The 22,458-nt window shown below is 32.9% G+C and overlaps 1 protein-coding gene across 1 annotated transcript in view; it reads left to right on the forward strand.

Annotated features, from left to right (window-relative positions):
• LOC130444462 (netrin-1-like) overlaps positions 1-22,458 on the forward strand; it is a 228,205-nt gene that overhangs the window by 184,704 nt on the left and 21,043 nt on the right. Inside the window, exons 3-4 of the mRNA XM_056779586.1 lie at positions 15,260-15,409; positions 16,769-16,849. Of these exons, the coding sequence (XP_056635564.1) occupies positions 15,260-15,409; positions 16,769-16,849 (231 nt within the window). The remainder of the gene's footprint in view (positions 1-15,259; positions 15,410-16,768; positions 16,850-22,458) is intronic.

A 22,458-nucleotide genomic window follows, 5' to 3' on the forward strand; every position in this document is an offset into this window, starting at 1 on the left:
AGAACAGAGTTGGTTCTTATCGAAACTGCGAACCGATACATAGAAGCAGTTTTAGTCGTTTCCTACTCCAGTTTCATCGGTGAAAATTATAGGTTCTATACGGCAATATTTACAGGATGTCGCGAAGCCCGGACTTAAATTATTCGATCCATGAATAAACGATTAAAAGCTGTTATTAGAGCCAGGGAATGAAACACTAAATATTGAAAGGTTAATTTCAAATAAATTATTACTTTGACGAATTTAAGCTTGTTTTTTTACTGTTAATTATAATCCTTCTCTATTATTTAAGATTCCTTGCTCCATAACAAGATAGACAACTCATTATATAGCTCTGAAGCTCTGAATTAGTAAAATTGAAAAAAGAATGGATGCTACAGATTTTTTGCTAGAGACCTTTTACTGCGAACGTGTAACTTGAGTTTAGAAAATTATAATAAGTAACGCATCGATATACGCCACAAATTAAGCTCAAAATAACAAATTTTCGACAATTTAAAACTACAAAACTCACAAAATTGCATATTTGATGGAATGAACTTGTAACCTCACTTCTTCGGCTGAAGACTTTTCCTCAGGAAGTAGCAGTCTACCTCAAATGAATTATATATTATAATTAGTATTCAGATGCAGTGAACAATTAATATTAAATGAGACGCTACCAACTTTTTAGTAAACGAAGTTGAAGTGAAGAAAAATGTGAAGAAGCTTGTTATTTTGAATCAATAAAAAATGAAGAAACTATCCAATGATTCGATTCTCCAATTTGATAATTCGCTTTAACCGAGAGCACAACGAATAAGAAGCTGAATTAAAAACAACTCACATAAGAACTGGTACTTATCAACTGAAAGCAGATGATTGCAGTCCTAAACTGAGTTCCAGCTTGATGAAATTGATTTTAATGAGGTGTTGGTGCAGCGGGTGGGTCCTTGAGTACAGCTGAACTCCAACCACTGATTAGAAAAAGTAGAGTCACCAGAAATGTACTAAAATTTGCTTCAATTTCAACTTCTAGTAGGCGTTGTAGATAGAGAACGTTTTAGAATCGACACTGAGATTTTATTGTCACTACTGAGCAACGATAAGTAAGGATTATATCATTCTCTATTACAATTATAATAGTAATATCGTGAAAATATATTGAATCAACTAAAATTAGTCGTCGTTGCGCCGTGGCGCACGTCCTCTCCCTTTAAACGCCCCCTACAATTTGCAAAACTTACCGATTTAATTGAAATCGTGATACTGCCTCAGCACCCCATCTTTCCTAACCGAAATAGCAGTCTGTGTTCCTTCCCTTATTACTTTTATTATATATTTACCCCGACTTTCGCCTCATAATCAATTCTTCACAGATTACACGCCGAGGTAATTTTAGAAGAGTTATTAGTTTATAAAAGTTCTACTGAGAGAAAGAGAGAGAGAGAGAGATTCTGAACAGCTTCAACGATTAGTAAGTACGAGATTCTGTAATTACGAATTTCATATTTTCACATGTAGAAGCAGTGCTAATTGATGTAGATAAACCTTACTGTTGAATTTGCGAGTCTCGCCTTTGGGAAAATTTAACAGGATTTAATGGAGTGAGATGAAAGTTACAGATACATAACAATTAGAATTATTTGGATCGAAATGTAATGGTTTAGAACAAGCAATTCCATAACAATTTTGAACAAAAATGTATCGAAAACGATACAGAATGACTTAGATTGGAAAATTACTTCTTATGTACCGATTTTAACCAATTTTTCGTTGTCGATTGATGGAACATCTACTTCGTGGTCGACAATTTATCATTATACCTTCAAAATTTAAGTAAAAATCGAATTTTCTTATGATATGATCAAGGAAAGTCAACCAATTGCCTCTACACTATCTGACGCACGCTTCGATAACCAAATTATCGTCTTCTGTGACTAAAGTTAAACAGTTCACCTTGTACAAACTACTAATAAGTCATATCGTTTGCAGATGTGTCAAGGATGGTGTGTCTTCAACAATTTTCTCCTCTACGTAGTACGTTTCTTCATTTGCTAAACTCATTATCTCCAGATATCCATTGGCGCAACATTTTGGATTCAAAATGTCCACTGCACCACCACTCACACCACAAGGTTCTCATATACAATCCTTTGGAAAGAGAGTGTAGCAAAATGTGGAGGTTTTTTCCTCTGTAAAAATTATCGTCTTCAGGTATCCATTTCTATACCTCTGGAAGACTTTTGTTAATATCCATAGATTATTATCATTTACTAGATCATCTTTGCTTAGTTTCCCAGTAGTATCTTTGCCAGTCTCACACCTGTAGATTATTCTAGGTCATTTATATTGTCCAAGCATTCTGGCTCCTGTTTTTTAAAATATTGAAATGGTTTTCCTTTCGTTCTCATGATAGAGATAATTCGATGTTTTAGAAGACAATAAACAGACATCCTTAGTCTTTATGCGATACGATTTTCATGATATAACGGTTTATTTAAACAATAGGATGAGTTAAAAATTGCTTCGTCTCAAAACACTAATAGGCCAGTCAAAACTAACAATATAAATCATTAAACTCGGGTTTTGATATGTTGTTAGGACCACTACCGATATTAAGGGCGATGTCCCAGAAATACCTGGCCCGACCTAAAGATGCCGGTAATTGCTTGGAAAAAACAACTGTATTAGAAAGCGCACGATCTAATTGGTCATCGTTATGTGGTACAATACTTGGCCCAACAAATACAAAAGCTGAACTAGATTCTGATCTGGTCTGTTTCCTCATTATCAACAGTAAAATATCGGGTAGCAGAGTTTAAACGAGGTGGTACGACCTGCGAAGACCAGCATCGCAGTGGTCGACTACTCCAGAAACGTTAAAGAAAATCTGGTACTGGATGATCATCGACTTAAAGTGCGCAAGCTAGCAGACATAGTAGACATTTCAAAAAGTGCTTTACACATACGACATATCATGTCGTGAAGAAGTTTGGCAATGTTTCCAAGGATTGAAGCCGAATTTTTGCGCCGTTTCATAACCATGGACGAAATTTGGGTCCATCGCTTTACACCCGAAGCAAAAAAACAATCAAAACAATGGACTGAAAAGGGAGAACCGGTCCCAAAGAATGCAAAGACCTTTCCATCTGCAGGCAAGGTCATGACGTCGGTTTTTTGGGATGCGCGTGGGATAATTTTCATTCACTATCTCTAAAAAGACAAAACTATCAACAGGGAGTATTATGCGAACTTATTGCAACGTTTTAGCGAAGAAATCAAGCAAAAACAACCGCATTTGGTGAAGAAGAAAGTGTTGTTTCATCAAGACAATGCACTAGGTCACACATCCGTTATTGCGATGGCCAAAATTAATGAATTAAAGTTTGAATTGCTATATCATGCATCCTATTCGCCAAATTCAGCCCCCTCTGATTATTTTATGTTCCCAGAATTGAAAAAATGCTTCGGTGGTCAAGTATTTTCCAACAATGAAGAGGTATTGTGAGGAGCTTAACGATTCTTATTATAAAAAGGGTATCGAAGTTATTGCTGGGAAAAGCATATGGACCTGAAAGAATATTAAGTTGAAAAATATTTTTTTTCTAAAATTTTTGTGTTTTCTTTGTTGGAACCATACTCGTGGCAACGTTGGAAATCCTGTGCTAACTTTTCAGCTTTTAAAAAAGTCTGTTTTTCATTTTAATTTATAAATTATGTATTTGTTAAAAATTGCTCTATTTTTTCAAATGGGTCCAAGTTTTGTCAATTTGAAACTAGAATTATCTGTGCAAATTTTCAAAAAATGATTATCTTTTCTAAAAAAGTGAAATTTTAATCGTTTACTTGAAACAATATTCAAAAACTGGTTTAGTTTCTCATTGAGAAATTTCTCAAAGCTGAAAAATAAAACGTCCCGTCCTGGTGTACGACAAATTGATATATTGAGATTCTCTGCGGGATGTTAGGCTTTTTAACGTTGCTAAAATCTTGTTTTCAACAAAATAAGAAATATTGTTTCCTCCGAATACCAGGTTAAAAATGGACCAAATCACCAAATGTTTTTATAGTTTTAACCTCAGAAAGTATAGAAAACATTTTTTCACTAAAAACGTGTGATCCAGGACAAAAAAAGCTCTTATAGTTTTTCTAATACTACGAATTTGAATTCTTCTGTTTTATAATCGATATGACTGGCCTAGAAACACCATTTTTTCATAAAATTGTCAGAAAACATGAACAATGAAAGACGTGACCGACTATCTCATTTTGAATAAAAATGTCAACTGCATTTTAAGATATTCCTCCAAGCACATCGCTTGTTATTTTAAAAATATTTATGTAGGGTCGTTATTTCGAAGACTTTATAATTGTTGATTGTATCTCTGTCTAGTTGTTTTGTACCTTAGAAAAATATTTATCATACATACATATAGCATTGATGGGATTCTCAATATTCCAAAAAATCGCCGGAAAATCGTTCAAAATGTTTGAATTATTCATTTTGGTTTTACTTTAACATAACATATAACAAACTTTCCAACTTTCTTTTCACTCAAAACCTATAAGTAACGAATATTGCAGTATTGACTAGAAACTTGGACAACTTAGAGCATAGGAGAAAGGTCGCTGATATTACCATGCCAAATGCTCTTCCTAACTGTCCAATATAATCCCAACTAGAGGCTCATGAATACCATTCATTCATTTTGAGACGCCCAGATCGACAATTCATCGAGACTTGTTTTTTTAGAGAAGTACAAGCCTGAGGAATCATCGATTAAGAATCGATATCCACAACCATCTTGTGGTTGGTTCTTACATAGAAAAAAAGGTTAATAATAATCACAATTGATAGATTCCTCAATAAATTGCTTAAATAATAATTTTTCTTCAGAACTTAATTTCTTTTCATGTCATTTTCATAACCCCATTTATCCGTATTCAAAAAAACCAACCGGTCGGTTGGTGTTCCGATGTAATGGTCCCACAGAAGTAATGATAATAAAATAAAAATTCTTTATTATATATTAAAAGCAAGTTTGAGCTTAAAATAATTTCCAACACATAAGTTGCGTTTTAAGGCCCCAATTTGTTTCACTTAATTGACAAGAGAAGTTATTAAGTTCGAACTAGCTGGAGGTAATATAAACAGGGAGCCATAGATTGCTATCTTGTTATGAAGATGGCGGCGCTGCGCGGCGGATGGCGAACATAAAAAGAAAAGTCCAAGTAATAAATTTACGAAGCAGAAAAATGAGCTTTCCGAGATCTAAACTATATATTTTTTATTTATATACGTTTAGCGTGCTGGCTGGTAGTAATTATGTGATTTAAATATTTATATATCAATGAATTTTAAGAAAAATTGAATTCTGTGTAGTGATTCTATAATTTGTTGCTTGGTAACAAGAATCGAGGTAATAAAGGCTCTATGTCGTTCTGTGGAAAGATTATGACAGTGTTTTCTTGACAAATCTTTCAGTTAAAGAAGAAGAAAAACACCTCTTGTTTTATGGCATCTCAAACCATATAGAGTAAGTATCGATGCCGTCCTACTAGTACGACGCAAAGGATTCTATATGAATAAAGGATTAAAATCAAGAAATTGCTTTTTGCCTTTACCTTTTAATACCTTTTAATACCTCAAAATTAGCTCCGTGAATTATTTCTTAGGTGTTTATGATTGTAGTTTAGTTTTTTTTCATTCTGTTAATATTGAAATATTATATGTTTTAAATCAAAAAAAGAAGTAGAAACCCCAATTTTCAAAATGAAATTTTCAATTACTTAGATAACAACGATTGTTCTGAAGGAGGTCACGTCATGATACACGAAACTATTTTCAAATAAAAGTTATACAATGGAATAGGCGATTCGATATATAGGTATTTACCTGAAGCGGATGTGAATTCATATTTTCATACATCTCGTATAAAATCGTGACCATTAGAAACATTAGTGAAAGTAGATCACGCTGTATTTCAGTATTATAATCACCTCAATATATAGGGTGTCAAAAAGAGAACCGACAAAGATGTATATAGAGGGCAATTTATCTTTATACCAACTTACGTCTCTGTAGAGTTATAAGGCACCAAAAATTTGGAAAAAAATAGTTTCTTCACAACCTAAAAATCTAAATTTGGTATATAACGTTTAGTTTTTGCACAACTTACTAAAATAGAGTCATCCCAAGAAGGTTTTATGGAAACAAATCTCGACTCACACCATCTCCACAACTTGAGGACGAAGAGAACAAACTGCAGAAATATTCTTTTAGCAAGCCAACCGTAACCAGAAAACCAAAACAGATTCAGCCAGTACTTATGAAAATTGCAAGACAAGCCATCGCTCAACATGCCTCTCCTTTTGTTCTGGATTTCTACCAAATATCGAATGTTCTCGAAAAGGTTCACGGATGCTTCGACCCCATAAGTTTAATCAAAAACTACACCACAGATTTCACCCTTCTAATACATATGTTCATTTTACAGACAGATCCTTCTCAGACACGGATGCCTCAAACACACGGTTTCAGCTTCTAAGTTTGGAGGGGGGGCCAGAAATTACAATAAAACAAAGAAATAAAAAAAAAGAAAAGTAGAAACTGTGAACTTTCTATAGATAAATTTGCCTGACTAAGAACCAGCAAAAAAAATTGGGTAACTATCTAGATTAGGTTACAACCCTCCGATTTCGTTAAAATTTTAGTATGTTATAAAGAAAATTACGCTGAACAAGAATATATATACAAATAGGGCGCGGAAATCATCCCTTCAGGTACTTTTTTGCGTTTAAAGAATCAAATAATTGTAATGATTTTTCAGTGATTGTAAGATTGAAACCTAACCTAACCTAACCTACATACTTCCGTACAAAATGAAATCCAATAACAAGCAGGGGTTACTGTTATCGAAAACTCTTTCATGAGTTTTTCTTGATGAGGTGGTCGACAATAAATAAAATAAGGGAAGTCAATAACAGCAACCCCTGCTTGCGATCGGATTGCGATTTTGTAGAGAAGTATGTAGGTTAGGTTAGGTTTCAACGATTAATTCTTTATAACATACTAAAATTCTAATGATTTGTCAGGTTCTATGAGGCATTCTTCCCTCAAATTAAATATGAAAACTTACCAAATATCGACAAACAAATACTTTTCTGCGCAAGTTACTTTGTTATTTGCATATTACCCACAATTGAGTAAATTTGAAACAATGGAAACTCTATTTTTTTGTATGGTATCAGCTTTGCGTGCTTTATGCCGCCGCATTTTATTCTATAATGACCTTTGAACCCTATAACGCCCTGTGACTTCTTAATTGTCTTCCTTAAATTTCAGCACTTTGTCAAGCTGTACCGAAGTTTTGATGCTTCCCTTAATTTCTTCCTGAAAGTAAGACAGTTTGGGGTGGGGGTTATGATACTTTGAAACCACGATTGAAGCCTCAGAACCAGATAGTGACCTCTCGCAATAATCAAGTTAATAATTTTCCGTGTGCAAAACTTATACATCGCGATTAAATCCAACAGGCGCAACTTCCTTCTGGCGAACTACCAGATCCTCCAAGATCCTCATGTGATGTAAATAAAAACCAAAAACAAAGCCTAACCTAACCTAACCGTAGTAAGTAAATGGTCAACCCAATCGCAATATGTTTAGTGAACCCTCGAGGTCGATGTGTAGATATTACCAAATAAAAAAAAGAGACATTGATTATACATTTTGACCCTTTTAGCACCAGTGGACGTACGCTGTACGTAAAATATAAGTTGTTATGATTTGGATTTTTTGCTTACACTGAGAAACAATTCATGCGTTGATGACGATCCACCTGCATGGAATACTCGACCTAAAAATGTGCCAGAATTGCAGGTCCAAATCCTGATGTGTTGTCTGATGAAGACGTATCTTTTACAAAATGCGTAGATGCTTTTTTGTCAAATGAATTGTTTAATTTCAATGTGCAATGTACTAATACGAAAGCTCAATTATATTTTGCAAATCAACCACATCTGGATTTCAAAATTCATGGTCTACAATGGCGCGATGTTACCACAAAAGAGATTAAAATATTCTTTAGTAATCTACTAAATATGGGCAATGTATTGGAGTTAGCGCTACAACCTAAGTACTCCATGGTATCGGGAGAAAATTCTGCCCAAAAAATATATGATGGACCGCATCAATGGCCTACCGGTTCACTAGATATCACTCCATTAGATTTTTTTCTTTGGGGACTGTCAGGAAAAAGTTCAGAATGCATTTCGAACTCTTTTTCCGCAAGAAATTCGAAACGCCACTCAGCACGGGTTTTTAAGAAGAATCCATAAATGTTTGAAAGTTTGGAGAAACCATTTCGAACATTTCCTTTAGTTTAATTTTTAGTTTTGTTCTTCTCCTCTTAGTGTAGTGTTTTTAAATATTTTTTAATTGACTTTTTTTGAAGCGTTAACTTTTGTTTTTCGTTATTAAAAATTTCAGCTTTTTCAAGTTTCTACAAAAACCGTTAATTTGGGATAAATGAATTTACCAACGAAATCCTCTTAATTTAAAGCGTAGAATCCAATGGTGAAGAGAAAAATGGGGGTTGTCATTTGAAAAAATTATTAAGTTTTCGAAGTTTTTAAATAGCAAAATCGGCACCATTTTCTGAACACCCTATATAAATTTTTGTCAAGGTTTTCATAGATTTTGAAAACTGTAAGTGTTATTTGTCCAAATCCCAAAAATATTACACCTGACTCACTTAAACTTAGAAATATAATTTTTTTAGTGGAGGGCTGCATGTGTTCAAAAATTTCGAAATTGTAAAATAATTAAAAAATGGTGGACTTTAGGCATATTGTGCCTCATATAAAGTTATATTGAAATTTCGCGTAGATTCCAAAAATTTAATAAAAACCATAGCATTCCCATTGAAATATCGTAACTTGGGTCCAGTTACAGAAAACCCATGCAAGCAAATTTTCAGAACACTAGTCGCAGTACTTTTCCATATACATATCGATTCAACTCGTCGTCAAGGACCCTGTACAGCTTTAAAATTTATACTGGAAAAGGTCAACAGCAGTTTCTCCTTCATAACGACGTTGATAATACTAGATTATTGTTTTCAGAAAGAATAGTAGTTCATTTTGATAGAATTGGAGGAGTTCCAAATGTATTAAAACATTCTCCACTCAATAGACACCATTCAACATTTGCAAGAATGTAATTATTTTAAAATATTTTGACAAAAGAGACAGACGACAGAATTTAGTGCAGAACTTGCTGAAAGACAAAGACATAATTCAATAATACACTCAGTGCATACGAAGCGTCCATAAAATCGATCAATTATTGCATGCCTACAATTGTTGCCGTGTATCAAACACCTGGTTCAAGAAATTATGAATACAACGTGCAATATTGAATTAACAATATGTTTACAAAGAACTGAGCGACCAAAATATGACATTATTGACTCAAATGTTGTAATTGACCATTTCGTGGAAAGGCGTTCAGAATAAATCGAAAGATTGGATGCAAATGAGTCACTTCCAAGACGACGTCGAAGTAAAAAAATTGAAGTTCGTGAGGAACCTGTTGTTCATACTCTTTCAACATTTCCACCTACTCATTTTGTTTTGTATTACAGCTTTCAGTGTAGATTCAGTACTGAAATGGGACAGAAACGGTTAATTCTGAATCGGTTAAAAAAAACGTACGTACACCGGGTATAAATGTAAGTTTCTAAATTTTATGAAATATGTTTATTCATCTCAAATACGACCCACTGTATGATAATTAATCATTTCTGATCCCAATTAAAACACATTTTACACGCTGGAAAGATTTATGGATCGAATAAAACACAACAACATAAGAAATTGTAATTGTTAACTGTATAGATTATAAATCATAGTAATTTTCATAACAAACTACCAACTAACATCGTACTCCTACACAGAAAAATTATATTTGAAAGATTTCCGATCAAATAGACGAGATAACGTCGAAGCATTCAATGACAGTAACATTTTATACAAGTCGAATCGGCCATTATGTAAATAGAATTTGATAACTGGGCATAATTTAATGATACTTTGCCGGCCATTAAAAGTGTTAAAGATACTTTAAAATTTCATTAAATTTATCTAAAAACTTTCTTTTCTCCTTTCCTCTTCCTGATGTATGTTCTAACATATTTTTTGTTAGTCTCGAACGTTTTAATTTACAGTACGTACCAATAAATCTTTCGAATACGAATGAAAGTCTTCGGTAGGTGACAGGTTTACGGTTTTATTAACCGAAAATAGTTAAAAAGTCTGGTATTTCGATAATACGTTCAATAAACATACATGGTTAGTAACGGTTGGTACTTTAGAATTTTAAATTAAGCTATACAAGTATAGTAACTGGTCCTAATATACACAAAATTATGTATAAAACGAAATAAACTCGCTCGAGCCGAATCTCTGGAAGCTGCGTATCTTCTCGCTTCAAAATGTCTCGCCTCGTTTAAGTATGTTGGTTTTTCCTAAAACGTTTACCAGGTATATCGGAGAGCATCAATTTAATTACCTTTTTTTGGGATATTAAGGGGATTATAAAAGGAAGGTGCCTTAGAATTCCCAAAAGAAGATAACTAATTCGCGGGGACGAAGTATGATTGTTCTATTGAGGAAGTTGTTTGAAGAAATGGGTACCATTATTATATGATGAAAAACCCATAATTTAGTTTAAATCTGAAGTTTTTCTTCATAAAATCTAACACAAATTTAGCAGAATCTGAAACATTTTTTTCCTCTTTTCAGAACAATTGAAATCTGAAATTTTGTTTCATAACTTTATGTTGTATGATCACTAAAAAGCTGTTGTATTTTTTGTGATAAATCAATGTCCTACGTCCTTTTCTGTTTTGTATTACAATGTTGTCACGCCACAATTGTAGATACTATACAATGTGTTAAAAAAAATTACTTACAACTTCATCCCTGTATATTTTCACAAATATGAAGCTGAAGAAATCCAATATAAAAATAATCATGTCAAAAAAAACGATATCTCAAATGGTTTCCGAAATATTGTATTTTTTATACAAGTAAATCAATTTTTTTTAATTTCTGGCTTTTTCGACATAATAGTCGAAAAATTCGAAAATCCTGTTAGATTCCGGTTCAAATACACAATTTTCCGGAAAATCTAATTGTCATAACGTTTTCCGAGCAACTGATATCTTTTTCGAACTCCTAGTATCACTAAAACCCTCTCTACATAAATTTAGCAGGAACTGAAACGATTTTTTTTTCATTTCCAGGACAAAGGGGCCCCCTTTGAAATCGGAAAGTTTGTTTTATAACTTCCAACTTTATGTTTTTTATTATCACGAACAAGCTGTTGTATTTTCTTCACAATAGTATCAACGTTCCTCTTCAGTTATTTTTTGTATTACAACGTTGCCATGTCACAACTACAGATACTATTAATTTGTATAGTTTTCATTGTCAAAGAAAAATTCACTCCAACTTTAAGTCTGTATATTTTTCACAAATTTGAAACTGAAGGAATCCCATATGAAAAGCGATTTAGACACGTATTTTCTTAATTGATTCGTGTCAAAAATGAATCGATATCTCCAATGGGTTCCGAAATATTGAATTTTTTATACAAGTGAGTAATTTTTTTTAATTTCTGGATTTTTCGACATAATAGTCGAAAAATTCGAAAATCCTGTTAGATTCCAGATCAAATACACAATTTTCCGGAAAATCTAATTGTCATAACGTTTTCCGAGCAACTGATATCTTTTTCGAACTCCTAGTATCACTAAAACCCTCTCTACATAAATTTAGCAGGAACTGAAACGATTTTTTTTTCATTTCCAGGAGAAAGGGGCCCCCTTTGAAATCGGAAAGTTTGTTTTATAACTTCCAACGTTATGTTTTTTATTATCACGAACAAGCTGTTGTATTTTCTTCACAATAGTATCAACGTTCCTCTTCAGTTTTTTTTGTATTACAACGTTGCCATGTCACAACTACAGATACTATTAATTTGTATAGTTTTCATTGTCAAAGAAAAATTCACTCCAACTTTAAGTCTGTATATTTTTCACAAATTTGAAACTGAAGGAATCCCATATGAAAAGCGATTTAGACACGTATTTTCTTAATTGATTCGTGTCAAAAATGAATCGATATCTTCAATGGGTTCCGAAATATTGAATTTTTTATACCAGTGAGTCAAATTTTTTCTGGATTTTTCGATATAATAGTTGATAATACACCTTTACAGAGAAAGTATGTTGAAACATATGGAATATTATGTATTTCTGTCCAAAAAAGCTAAAAATCATGTTAGTTTCCAGATCAAAAGTATAGTTTTCCGGAAAATCCAATTTTCATGACTGAATTTTCAACTACAATAATTTTTTTCGAGCAACTAATATCTGTTTCGAGCTCTTAGTATCAAAAAAACCATCTCTATACAAATTTAGCAGAATCTGAAACAAATTTTTTGTAATTTCCGGAGCAAATGGGTCTTTGAAATCTGAACTTTCCCTTTTTATAATCACAAACAAGTTGTTGTTCAATGTTTGCCCACAAAACTGGCCGTATACGACTAATTACTTCACGTAGATACTGAAATCGGTTAAGTAGTACTGTTTATTTACCGTCTACTCACTGGAATGAATTTTCGATTTCGGCTTATTTTATACATCAAATTCATCAACTAAGTTGTCGTTGTTTTTGCAAAATATTCAGGTCTTTATGTACGAGCCTAGCATTGCTACGATTCACCGAATACATTACTCAAAATAAATTGAGTGCATTCATGAAAGATGTTTAATGCCTCTACTATCTCTTCAAAACCAACGCGACGATTTTCAAACACCATTTCCTCAAGTTTTTTGACTTCACAATCATCATTGAATGTTCAAGGTTTCCATGGGAAACATAAAATTTCCAACAACCCCATTTTATAGTAAATAGACAAACATTTAGCAGCTGATGAATACCTCCTCCTTCTCTTTCCATTATCCTCCAAAGGATGAAGAGACACTATTCATATTTGATTCAGCAGTTGCTTCCATCTAGTTGGAGATCTGCTTCTTGGACTTCCCTTCTATGATTAATCTTTTCACTGTTCCTGATCTTCTGATCTGATCCCCGGTTCATTCTGGTTAGCAGCCTTGTACGTGGACCAATTTCTTGTAATACGGGTACGTTGGTTCGGTGTTTAGACTCTATTCGGTAACGCTGGTTGTTGATCCTCTTTCCGCCTACTGATATTCCGTCTCGCCATTCATCTAGAACCTCCCTCATGATGTATTCGCTCTAAACGTTAAATAATGTAGGTGAAAGAATGCAACCATGTCTAACTTCTGCTGCTGTTCTGAAGGTTCTAGTTGAACCAAGTGTTTTGTCGTTTCCATTTCCTCCATGATGGTTCAAAGATAGCTCCAGTTAACTTTATCAAATATTAAATTCTCTAGCCTTTTGCATAAGTCGTTTGATATATAATATTTGTTCCCTTTCCTGGCACAAAACCCGCTTGCTCCTCTGAAAGTTGCGGCAAAAAAACGGTTTATGTAAGATATGTAAGATCTTACTAGCGTGAGGGATGAGAGAAATCGCTCTGTAGTTACTGCACTCCAAAAGCGAACCTTTTTTGAATATTGGAATGAACAGCGACTCTCTCTAATCTTCAGATCAATGTCCTGTTTTGTATTCCATCCTTGCCCAGAACCTTTAAGACCTCTGCCGTTATTTGATCCGCACCTGGTGACTTTTTATTTCGGAGAAGTTTTAAGGCATTTTCAACTTCCGATAACTTAGTATATAAGGCTCCTGAGGGGTAGTTATTTCTTCTGGCAGTTCCATTTTTTGTTGATGAAGACACACTTATCGAAATATGACGCTCAAACGTCTTCAGAACCTCAAAAAATAGATCTAATCAAAGGGGAAAAAATGTTACTGATTCGATTCACGTTTGTAGTTTGGACCATTTCAAATATCTTCCAGATCTTGTTTTTTTTTTCGGTTGTTGTTTCCTCAAATAAAGATTATACAGAAAACACGTTATGATAATATTTTTGAATCGAGTACGCGTTGATATAATATACGAACACTTTGAAAGCAGGATTAGTTTCCCAAATTAAACACACTGGTCCTCTTGAATATATTTATTCAAGGCGATGGTACGCGTATAAAGCACGTTTGTGTTCGCTTCTTTTCTTTAACACCTGGGCCGCTAATCTAAGGACTAAATGCTCGTTCACGCACAATCTGTCAACAGGATACTAAACGTATATGTGTGTATATTTCGGTCAAGTTAGTACAGTCTGTTGATGATGTTTGCCGTAGTTGATGGATGTGTTACAATCTGGTTAATTGGGTTATTATTATGGGTCAGGAATATTAGGTTGATAATATAGGGTAGACCATCGAGGAAGGATTAATTATACTAATCTTATCAACCTAAAAAATAGGCACAGAAATATGAAGGAAAATTGGTCATCATTCTCTAATAATCACCTGAAAGATCTGCTATTGGGTAAAGTTAAGATTCATGATTTTAGATACTAACTTTAAATGTGATAAATTGAAATTCTTGAATAATTAGGTTAATATTTAGAATATACGAGGGTTGCAACTCAAGTTTAGTAAACGTACTCAGAACTTGTTGTCATACGAATGCAATTTGAGTTGTTTCCAGATACTTTGTCAAAAAATCGGCGTACACTGAGACGGCAAAATCATAATGCGACATACCGTGAGATTGAGACATACTCGGAAGCTGGAGTTGAAAAAATTTAATGGTGGTACTTCAAAAGGCATTTGTAAGATCGTGACATGCAATGAATTATGAATATGAACCCAAAACTAAACAACAATCGACTGTATGTGTCTTTCAACAAAAGTTATTCGCGCACGAAGCACTTTAAAGCAAATTGTCGCCTTTTTTTCGTAATTAGTAGCAACGTCGCCGCTATTCCACTAGAGCAACGTAGATTGATCAATTCTGAATGGTACACCAAGATTTGTTTACCAGAATTGTTTGAAAAAATTCATTCTCCACCACGATTATGCGAGCTCTCATACATTAATTCAAACAAAAACGTTTTTGAACAGTCAAAACATAGAATTGAAGGGTCATCTACCGTACAGTGCTTGTTTGGTACCCAATAATTTCATCCTATTCCTGCAGATGAAAAAAGAAATTACGAGGTCAACGTTTTTCTACACTTCATTAATCATTTTAATCCAACTTTTGTTTTTGTTTCAGCTTGTGATTGCCATCCAATAGGAGCGTCAGGAAAAACTTGTAATCAAGCAACAGGACAATGTCCTTGTAAAGATGGGGTGGTGGGAATTACATGCAATAGATGCGCTAAAGGATATCAACAAAGTCGTTCTCACATCGCCCCATGTATAAGTAAGTGAATTTCTTCATAAAATACAATAAAAAGGTATGATGTTAATCAACTTTTTGGCATTAACACTTGAATACGATCACAGACACAGACAGAATCCTATATGGAGTCATCTAGAGGTTCTAGTTTCAAATATTCTTTGAAATACCGCATACTACATTTCGGTAATCACGCATTCAACGTTGAATCTTTTTACTATGTCATATCTTGACACCTCTTTTTGTCATTTTGCTCCTTTTTATGTTTATCCAGTCGAAGGACGTTCGTTCTTCATTCTTAACTGTAACTTTAGTAGCAGATTGACAAGATGGAATAGGTCGGGGGCCGGCAACCTTTTGAGTCCCAGGAGGGCCAAAAATTATAAAATTTCAAAGCCACAAAATTTTTTACTGCCAATAATAATAAGTATTCGTATAAATGATGGTTTTTGGTTAAAAAAAAACTACTTTTACATTTATAAAAGTAGTGTTTTCCACACTAAATTAGATAATTTACATACACATTTATATTAAATTATTAGATAATTACCAACCATTTAGGTGAATGAAATACAACAAATAAACATTTACCTACAACTCTAGCTTCGAATAACAAACAATTGGGCAAACAAATTCAATGGAAGCGTATTTGTTTTAAGTTTCAAACATGACTCTAAATGTATCAGTTGACTTGATAGTCAGCTATTCAAATAGCATCTCACTATAGAAGCTTTGCAGACTATTCCATCCGTCGAATCGCTGTTTTCCTGTCATATTTCTTGCTCCACCAGTTGTTATTGAAACGATTACTCTTTAAATTGATATCATTGTCTTCAAGGCATTCGCTATACCTTCTGTAGTTTGTCCCGAGTGAGGTAGCAATCCTAGAAGTTCTTCTTTGGACCTTGGGACGACATTATGCAGACAAATTTGTACCATTTGTACCGTGTCTTTTATGTCGCACGACTTAACGATAGCAAGTGATGGAAGAAGCAGATTAAATATCTTCGACGTTCAAATATGTTACATTAGAAGACATTTTACCTATTATATCTTGTACTGTTTCAACGGATAATGGTGGATTTTTGATTTTTTCCAAGATTTCTGGTTTGTTATGAAGAAATTTTTTACGTGGATCGCGGCGAGGGGACGAAAAATCCTCGTTAATAGATTCAGAACGATTTTTGAATATTTAAAAATCAATAATATTTGCGTGTGGTACTAAAAAGCCGCAAATTCACATCCAAAGAGCCGCGTGTGGCTCGCGAGCCTCAAGATACGACGTAATGAATTGCTTGTGTAGAAATTTATTTACCGTATTTTTTTATAAACAAAAAAATATACTTCTTCATACTAGTAATTTCATTTTCAAATTTATTTTAGAAATACCAGTAGTGCAGATGATGGCTACAGAAGAAGACAACGAAGGTTATGAAGACTATCCGGATACCTCAAAACCTGGAGGTAAGATTAAATATTTTTATTAAAATAATTATTTTTTTGTTTGTCAGTATTTCTTTTCTTTGATTAAAGTACGTGTGTGTAGATGTAGTTTTCAAAAACTCGTTCTGAGAAAACTCCAGCCGTACCTTCTTGGCTAGGTACGTCATTTTGGATAATTCGTGTATACAGAGTGAGTTTTATGTATGGAACGCCTCATTTTACCTAAGTTAGAGCTACATTTGACGTTTCAATAAATTATTTATTTATCGAAAATCACAATGAATCGTTTATCTGGAACAAGAAACGTTATCTTATTAATAATTTATATCCTAACCGAAATCCCTTAACAAGATCTACTATCAGTAAATTAGTGAAAAAGTTTAACGAAACTGGTTGAGTAAAAAAAATTTATTCGAATCAAAATTTTACGTGAAATTCCATCCATACAAAAAGGAAAGTTGATTCAACAGTTGTCAGATGACGGTTATTTTTAAGTAATGTTATGTTTTTCGAGGAGACCACTTTTTCTATAAATGAAAACATCTCAGTATACAATTATATTCAAAGGATCTGAATTAATGTGGATACCGCTATTTTCAATAAAACTTAAATTGTGTATCTGGAACCAATTTCAGAATATACATTCCTTGATAAAAAAGGGGAATATCCCTCCGATGTTAGGCATTTATGGCATATTCAATCTATCAAAAGATGAAATGAAATAAATTCAAGATTTGGCAAATAAATCTAGTAGCTACACGAAGAGATGTATAAAAAATGTTTCAAAGTTTATTTTTTTAAAAATTGGAAGCAGATTAATACGTACATTAGATATTTATAAATATTATTATAAAAAATAAGGTGGGAGAAGTTTTTTCGAAAAACCAAACTCTATAAATCACTATTTAAAATTAAAAAAAATGGAATCTTCAATATTAATTATTATTGATTGATTTGAATGTAACTGATTTTAAATAATTAAATAATAGATATCAAAAATTTTCTGAAAACAGTTTTCAACGCTGTCATTCGAATCGTATTCCATAATATAAGTTTTTCTCAATAAATCTGGTAAGTAAAAATAAGGAAAATCACGAAAAATATGCTGTTTTAAATGGTTTTATATTTTTTTTTGTAGAAAACTATAAAATATTGTGAAAGTTGAACTAAAAATGCGAAACTGACTAGGCGAAAAATTATTTCAAACCTTTTTTGTAGACCTAGACAATAATTCTTTGAGACACATTAAAATTCCTAAAAAAATTACTGCGTAATTTAAATAAGAAAGAGAAAATTAATATTAAGAGCTCAAATTCTACCAGAATTGTTTTTCTTCTCATCTTGGACGATATTTTTTTCACTTATTTTATTTTATGGGTTCAACAAATGATTATATATGCGTGGTTTTGCTTTTAATGTGTTCAAAAACAAATTTTATAGGTTTGAACACACATTATCAATAAGAAACTGGTTATTCTTCACTTAAATAAACAAAGCAGCCTGCAAACTGTCTTTACTCCTACTGAAAATTCAAATTTCTTATCCAATGAGAACGAACCCCTAACCTAACATATAATTCGGAGTCCCTACATAATTACCAACCTAAATGAGAACATAAATACTACTTCACAGACGCTTCCCAAGGGGACGGAATCTCTAGGCAGGCATTAGAAAACCTGACTGAGATTTAGCGCCCGTTTGGAATTTTCGTACTTTTTTCAAAGTTTCAAATCTATACAGCTCTCGTTTACTTCTGTACCGAGCTTAATACAATTCCAAAATTTTTATTCGTATTCAGACCCTAATAATAATAAACAATGCACCGCCATCTTCATGGATATCCAGAAGTCTTATCGGAGGAAAAATCGAACGAATCCACCCCCTCAAAAAATTCTTATCTTGCGAGCAGTTCATTCTCAAATATTATCCGGATACCGTTTAAGTTAATATTAAGGTAATTCCCTTTATGAGCCGTCTAAATAGCCTCAAAACCAAAAAAGGTTCATAAGAGATATGCATGGTTAAATATTTTGTGCCAAAACTAAGTAATTATACAAAAAAAAACACTTTTTTATTTTATCTCAGTGTATATATCCAATCTATCGCTATTCAATACAACCGGTATCAACCGTCTCCGCAATCCTCAAGCATTTCAAATACGTTTTCTTTCCTGAAACGACATAGGGTGTATCTCGGTAAGGGAGAAACATCTGTTTAATTGACTGAACAAGTCCTCAATAGACTGGAAAAATAATCAAACATACACAGTAGACTCTACTAGAAACTGTGCACCAACCAAATGTATGTCGGAAACTTTAAATTGGAAAACTTAAATTAGCCCAGGTTTCCTGCCCCCAGCTTTAATATTAGGGAGAACTATAAGCAGTGAAGGGACAAGAATTTATTGCGATCTTGTATTGTTTCCAAAAGGAAAACGAAAACGTGGTTTTGGACAAGGAATTTCTATTTATAAAACGGTTTACTAATAGATTTTTCTGCGTGGAAAATAGAAGATTAAATAACTGTTTATTTCCTATAAATTTTTATTTTTTCAAATTTTTTATTCATTGAAATCAAGAAAACCGAAAGATTTTGAAGATTTCAAATAATAAAAAAGTGGAAACTGTTGGAGATATCACCATATTTAATACGGATCTATTATCTTTGCTAACCAGCGTTAGGGTATGTCCAATATGTACGCTAACGATGCTGCACCTAAACGGAACCGTCCAGAGGGCATAAAACTTCAATTTTAGAAACTTTGAGACAATGAAGATAAGAACCACATCATGATTTAAAGGATTAGGTTACTAGATATGGTCCTATGAGGTGCCGTGAAATCAGGGTTGCTCCAAAGACATATTTTACCACCGATGTTCAGATTGCTTATACTACTTTTAAACGTTGTTTAAAATCCGTCTTTTTGCTGTATCCGAAAGAGAAATCAAAAATTTACAGTTCGTCAATTTTCTGGACTGATTGCAGTGGTTAAAAATAGGTTTAAAAACCTGCAAATATCACAATAACATTCTTAAAGAGTAAAAAATTATAGTTATAGTATAAAATAATGAAAACCCATTAAATTTTTGAAAGTTCGAAGGGCTGACCTGAAGAGGTCTACTATTTACTAATATATAAATCACTCATAGTTAATATTCTGAATTTTGAGCAGTTAATTTTGCATTTCTCCACATTTTCTTCCAGAAATACTCAAGTGATAAATGCACTCTAAACCTAGATGATATATAGGGTTATAAAACTATCTTAATGTTCATAAATATGGATTTGAATCATGTTTATAATAATCATGTTTTGTCCATTGACTCGAGTCTTCTTCTTCTTCTTTCGATGGCGCGCCTGTCTAAGCAAGGGCCATCTCCAAGACAATTTGGTTCAATTGGTTCAATTGGTCTTCATCTGTCGCTACTCGGAATAGATAAAATAGATCTTTATATATGTTTGTATCTCTTACGTTAAAAAATTAGTTTTTTCAAATATTTTTTGAAAGATTTTGACGTTTCGACTACTAACAGTCCTTATCAAAATACGATATTGACAATTTGCTTATTTATATTAATAAATAGATCATCTACATCATGAATGTTCAAAATGAAAATAAAACCAAATTATAAATTTAGTTTTTCCTTAGTTTTTCATCTCAAAAATATGTAACAATCATCAATTGAATTATTTGTAGTTTTATTTGAATTTATAAAATGGAACTATACATTTTACTTAAATTATTTAAATTATTTTTTTATCGTTTATAGCTTTTTCGTTCTTATGAATATGAACCATTTATAAAAATTCTCTTTTTCGTGTTTTAGATTCATTCCAAGAATTGTATTTATGTTTTTTCGATCTTAGATGACCTTTTAGTCTATTTTCTAAATACTGAGATGTCTGCCCTATGTAGAGCAGACATCTCAGACATTGTTGTTTTAGATTTCAGTTTAGTGAAATACTTGGATAATGTATAATGTCCTTTGTGACTTATACTAATATCTTTTGATAAAGACTGAAAGTAATTGAAGCGTCTAAATTTTTTAAAATGCCAACGTTTCGATACATTATAACTTTAAGCTTCTTACTTCTTACTTCTTATTCGAAAAAACTCTTAGACAGTTTTATTTTGAGTCCTCAATATCATCAACAGTGACATTGAAAAAAATATTAAAAATATAAAAAAATACTGAAGGCTACTTAATATATTAAAAATGATTTAAAATCAGAATGATAGACAGTTAATGAAGAGTATTGAAACTTGACATAGGATCGTATTATCTAACTAACTACCACATGTCGAGATTTCCTAAAATTAGATCAATTCCTTTGAATAATGAGCTGATTTCATCATTAGTTTTGTTTAACTTTCGACTTATAATTGGAAACAAAAACAAAGTGATCGATTTATATCAGTATAAAATTTATTTACCGATCTAATTTGTTACTCGCAACATCTGTTTGCATTTTCTGTTCAGCGTATATTCCAAATGTTTATTTATCCCAATTATTGAAGGCACTAATACATCAAAGTGATTCGATTTTCGTGAAATTAATCTAAAGTTTACAACAACAAAAGTTGGAAAGTATTGAAATTTGCCAGGACATAACTGTGTTTATATATCTCACCGTCTCTGTAATGATTAATTACACATTATTAACCGGAAAATAAAAAATCATTTATATCAAAACTCAGATTCAAAACGTCCGACGACGTCCACTTTTGATAAATAAGAAGTTACTTCGGTAAATGATTCATTGCCTGGGTCTCTGTAAAGAAATCTGTGATCCAGATGATATGCCTACCAATATCCTAGACACCTGCTGGTACCTATATTCCGTTGTACAAAAGATTCATTGTCTGAGTCTCTTCCTCTGTAAAGAAATATGAGATGCAGTTGATACACCTGCCAATATCCTAGACACCTATTGGTACCTAAATTCCGTTGTACAAAAGATTCATTATCTGGGTCTCTTCCTCTTTAAATAAATATTTGATTCAGATAATGCGCCTGCCAATATCCTAGACACCTGCTGGTACCTATATTCCGTTGTACAAAAGTTTCATTGTCTGAGTCTCTTCCTCTGTAAAGAAATATGAGATGCAGTTGATACACCTGCCAATATCCTAGACACCTATTGGTACCTAAATTCCGTTGTACAAAAGTTTCATTGTCTGAGTCTCTTCCTCTTTAAATAAATATTTGATTCAGATAATGCGCCTGCCAATATCCTAGACACCTGCTGGTACCTATATTCCGTTGTACAAAAGTTTCATTGTCTGAGTCTCTTCCTCTGTAAAGAAATATGAGATGCAGTTGATACACCTGCCAATATCCTAGACACCTATTGGTACCTAAATTCCGTTGTACAAAAGATTCATTGTCTGGGTCTCTTCCTCTTTAAATAAATATTTGATTCAGATAATGCGCCTGCCAATATCCTAGACACCTGCTGGTACCTATATTCCGTTGTACAAAAGATTCATTGTCTGAGTCTCTTCCTCTGTAAAGAAATATGAGATGCAGTTGATACACCTGCCAATATCCTAGACACCTATTGGTACCTAAATTCCGTTGTACAAAAGTTTCATTGTCTGAGTCTCTTCCTCTTTAAATAAATATTTG

Source organism: Diorhabda sublineata, chromosome 5 (assembly GCF_026230105.1).
Source record: "Diorhabda sublineata isolate icDioSubl1.1 chromosome 5, icDioSubl1.1, whole genome shotgun sequence".
Lineage (NCBI taxonomy): Eukaryota > Metazoa > Arthropoda > Insecta > Coleoptera > Chrysomelidae > Diorhabda > Diorhabda sublineata.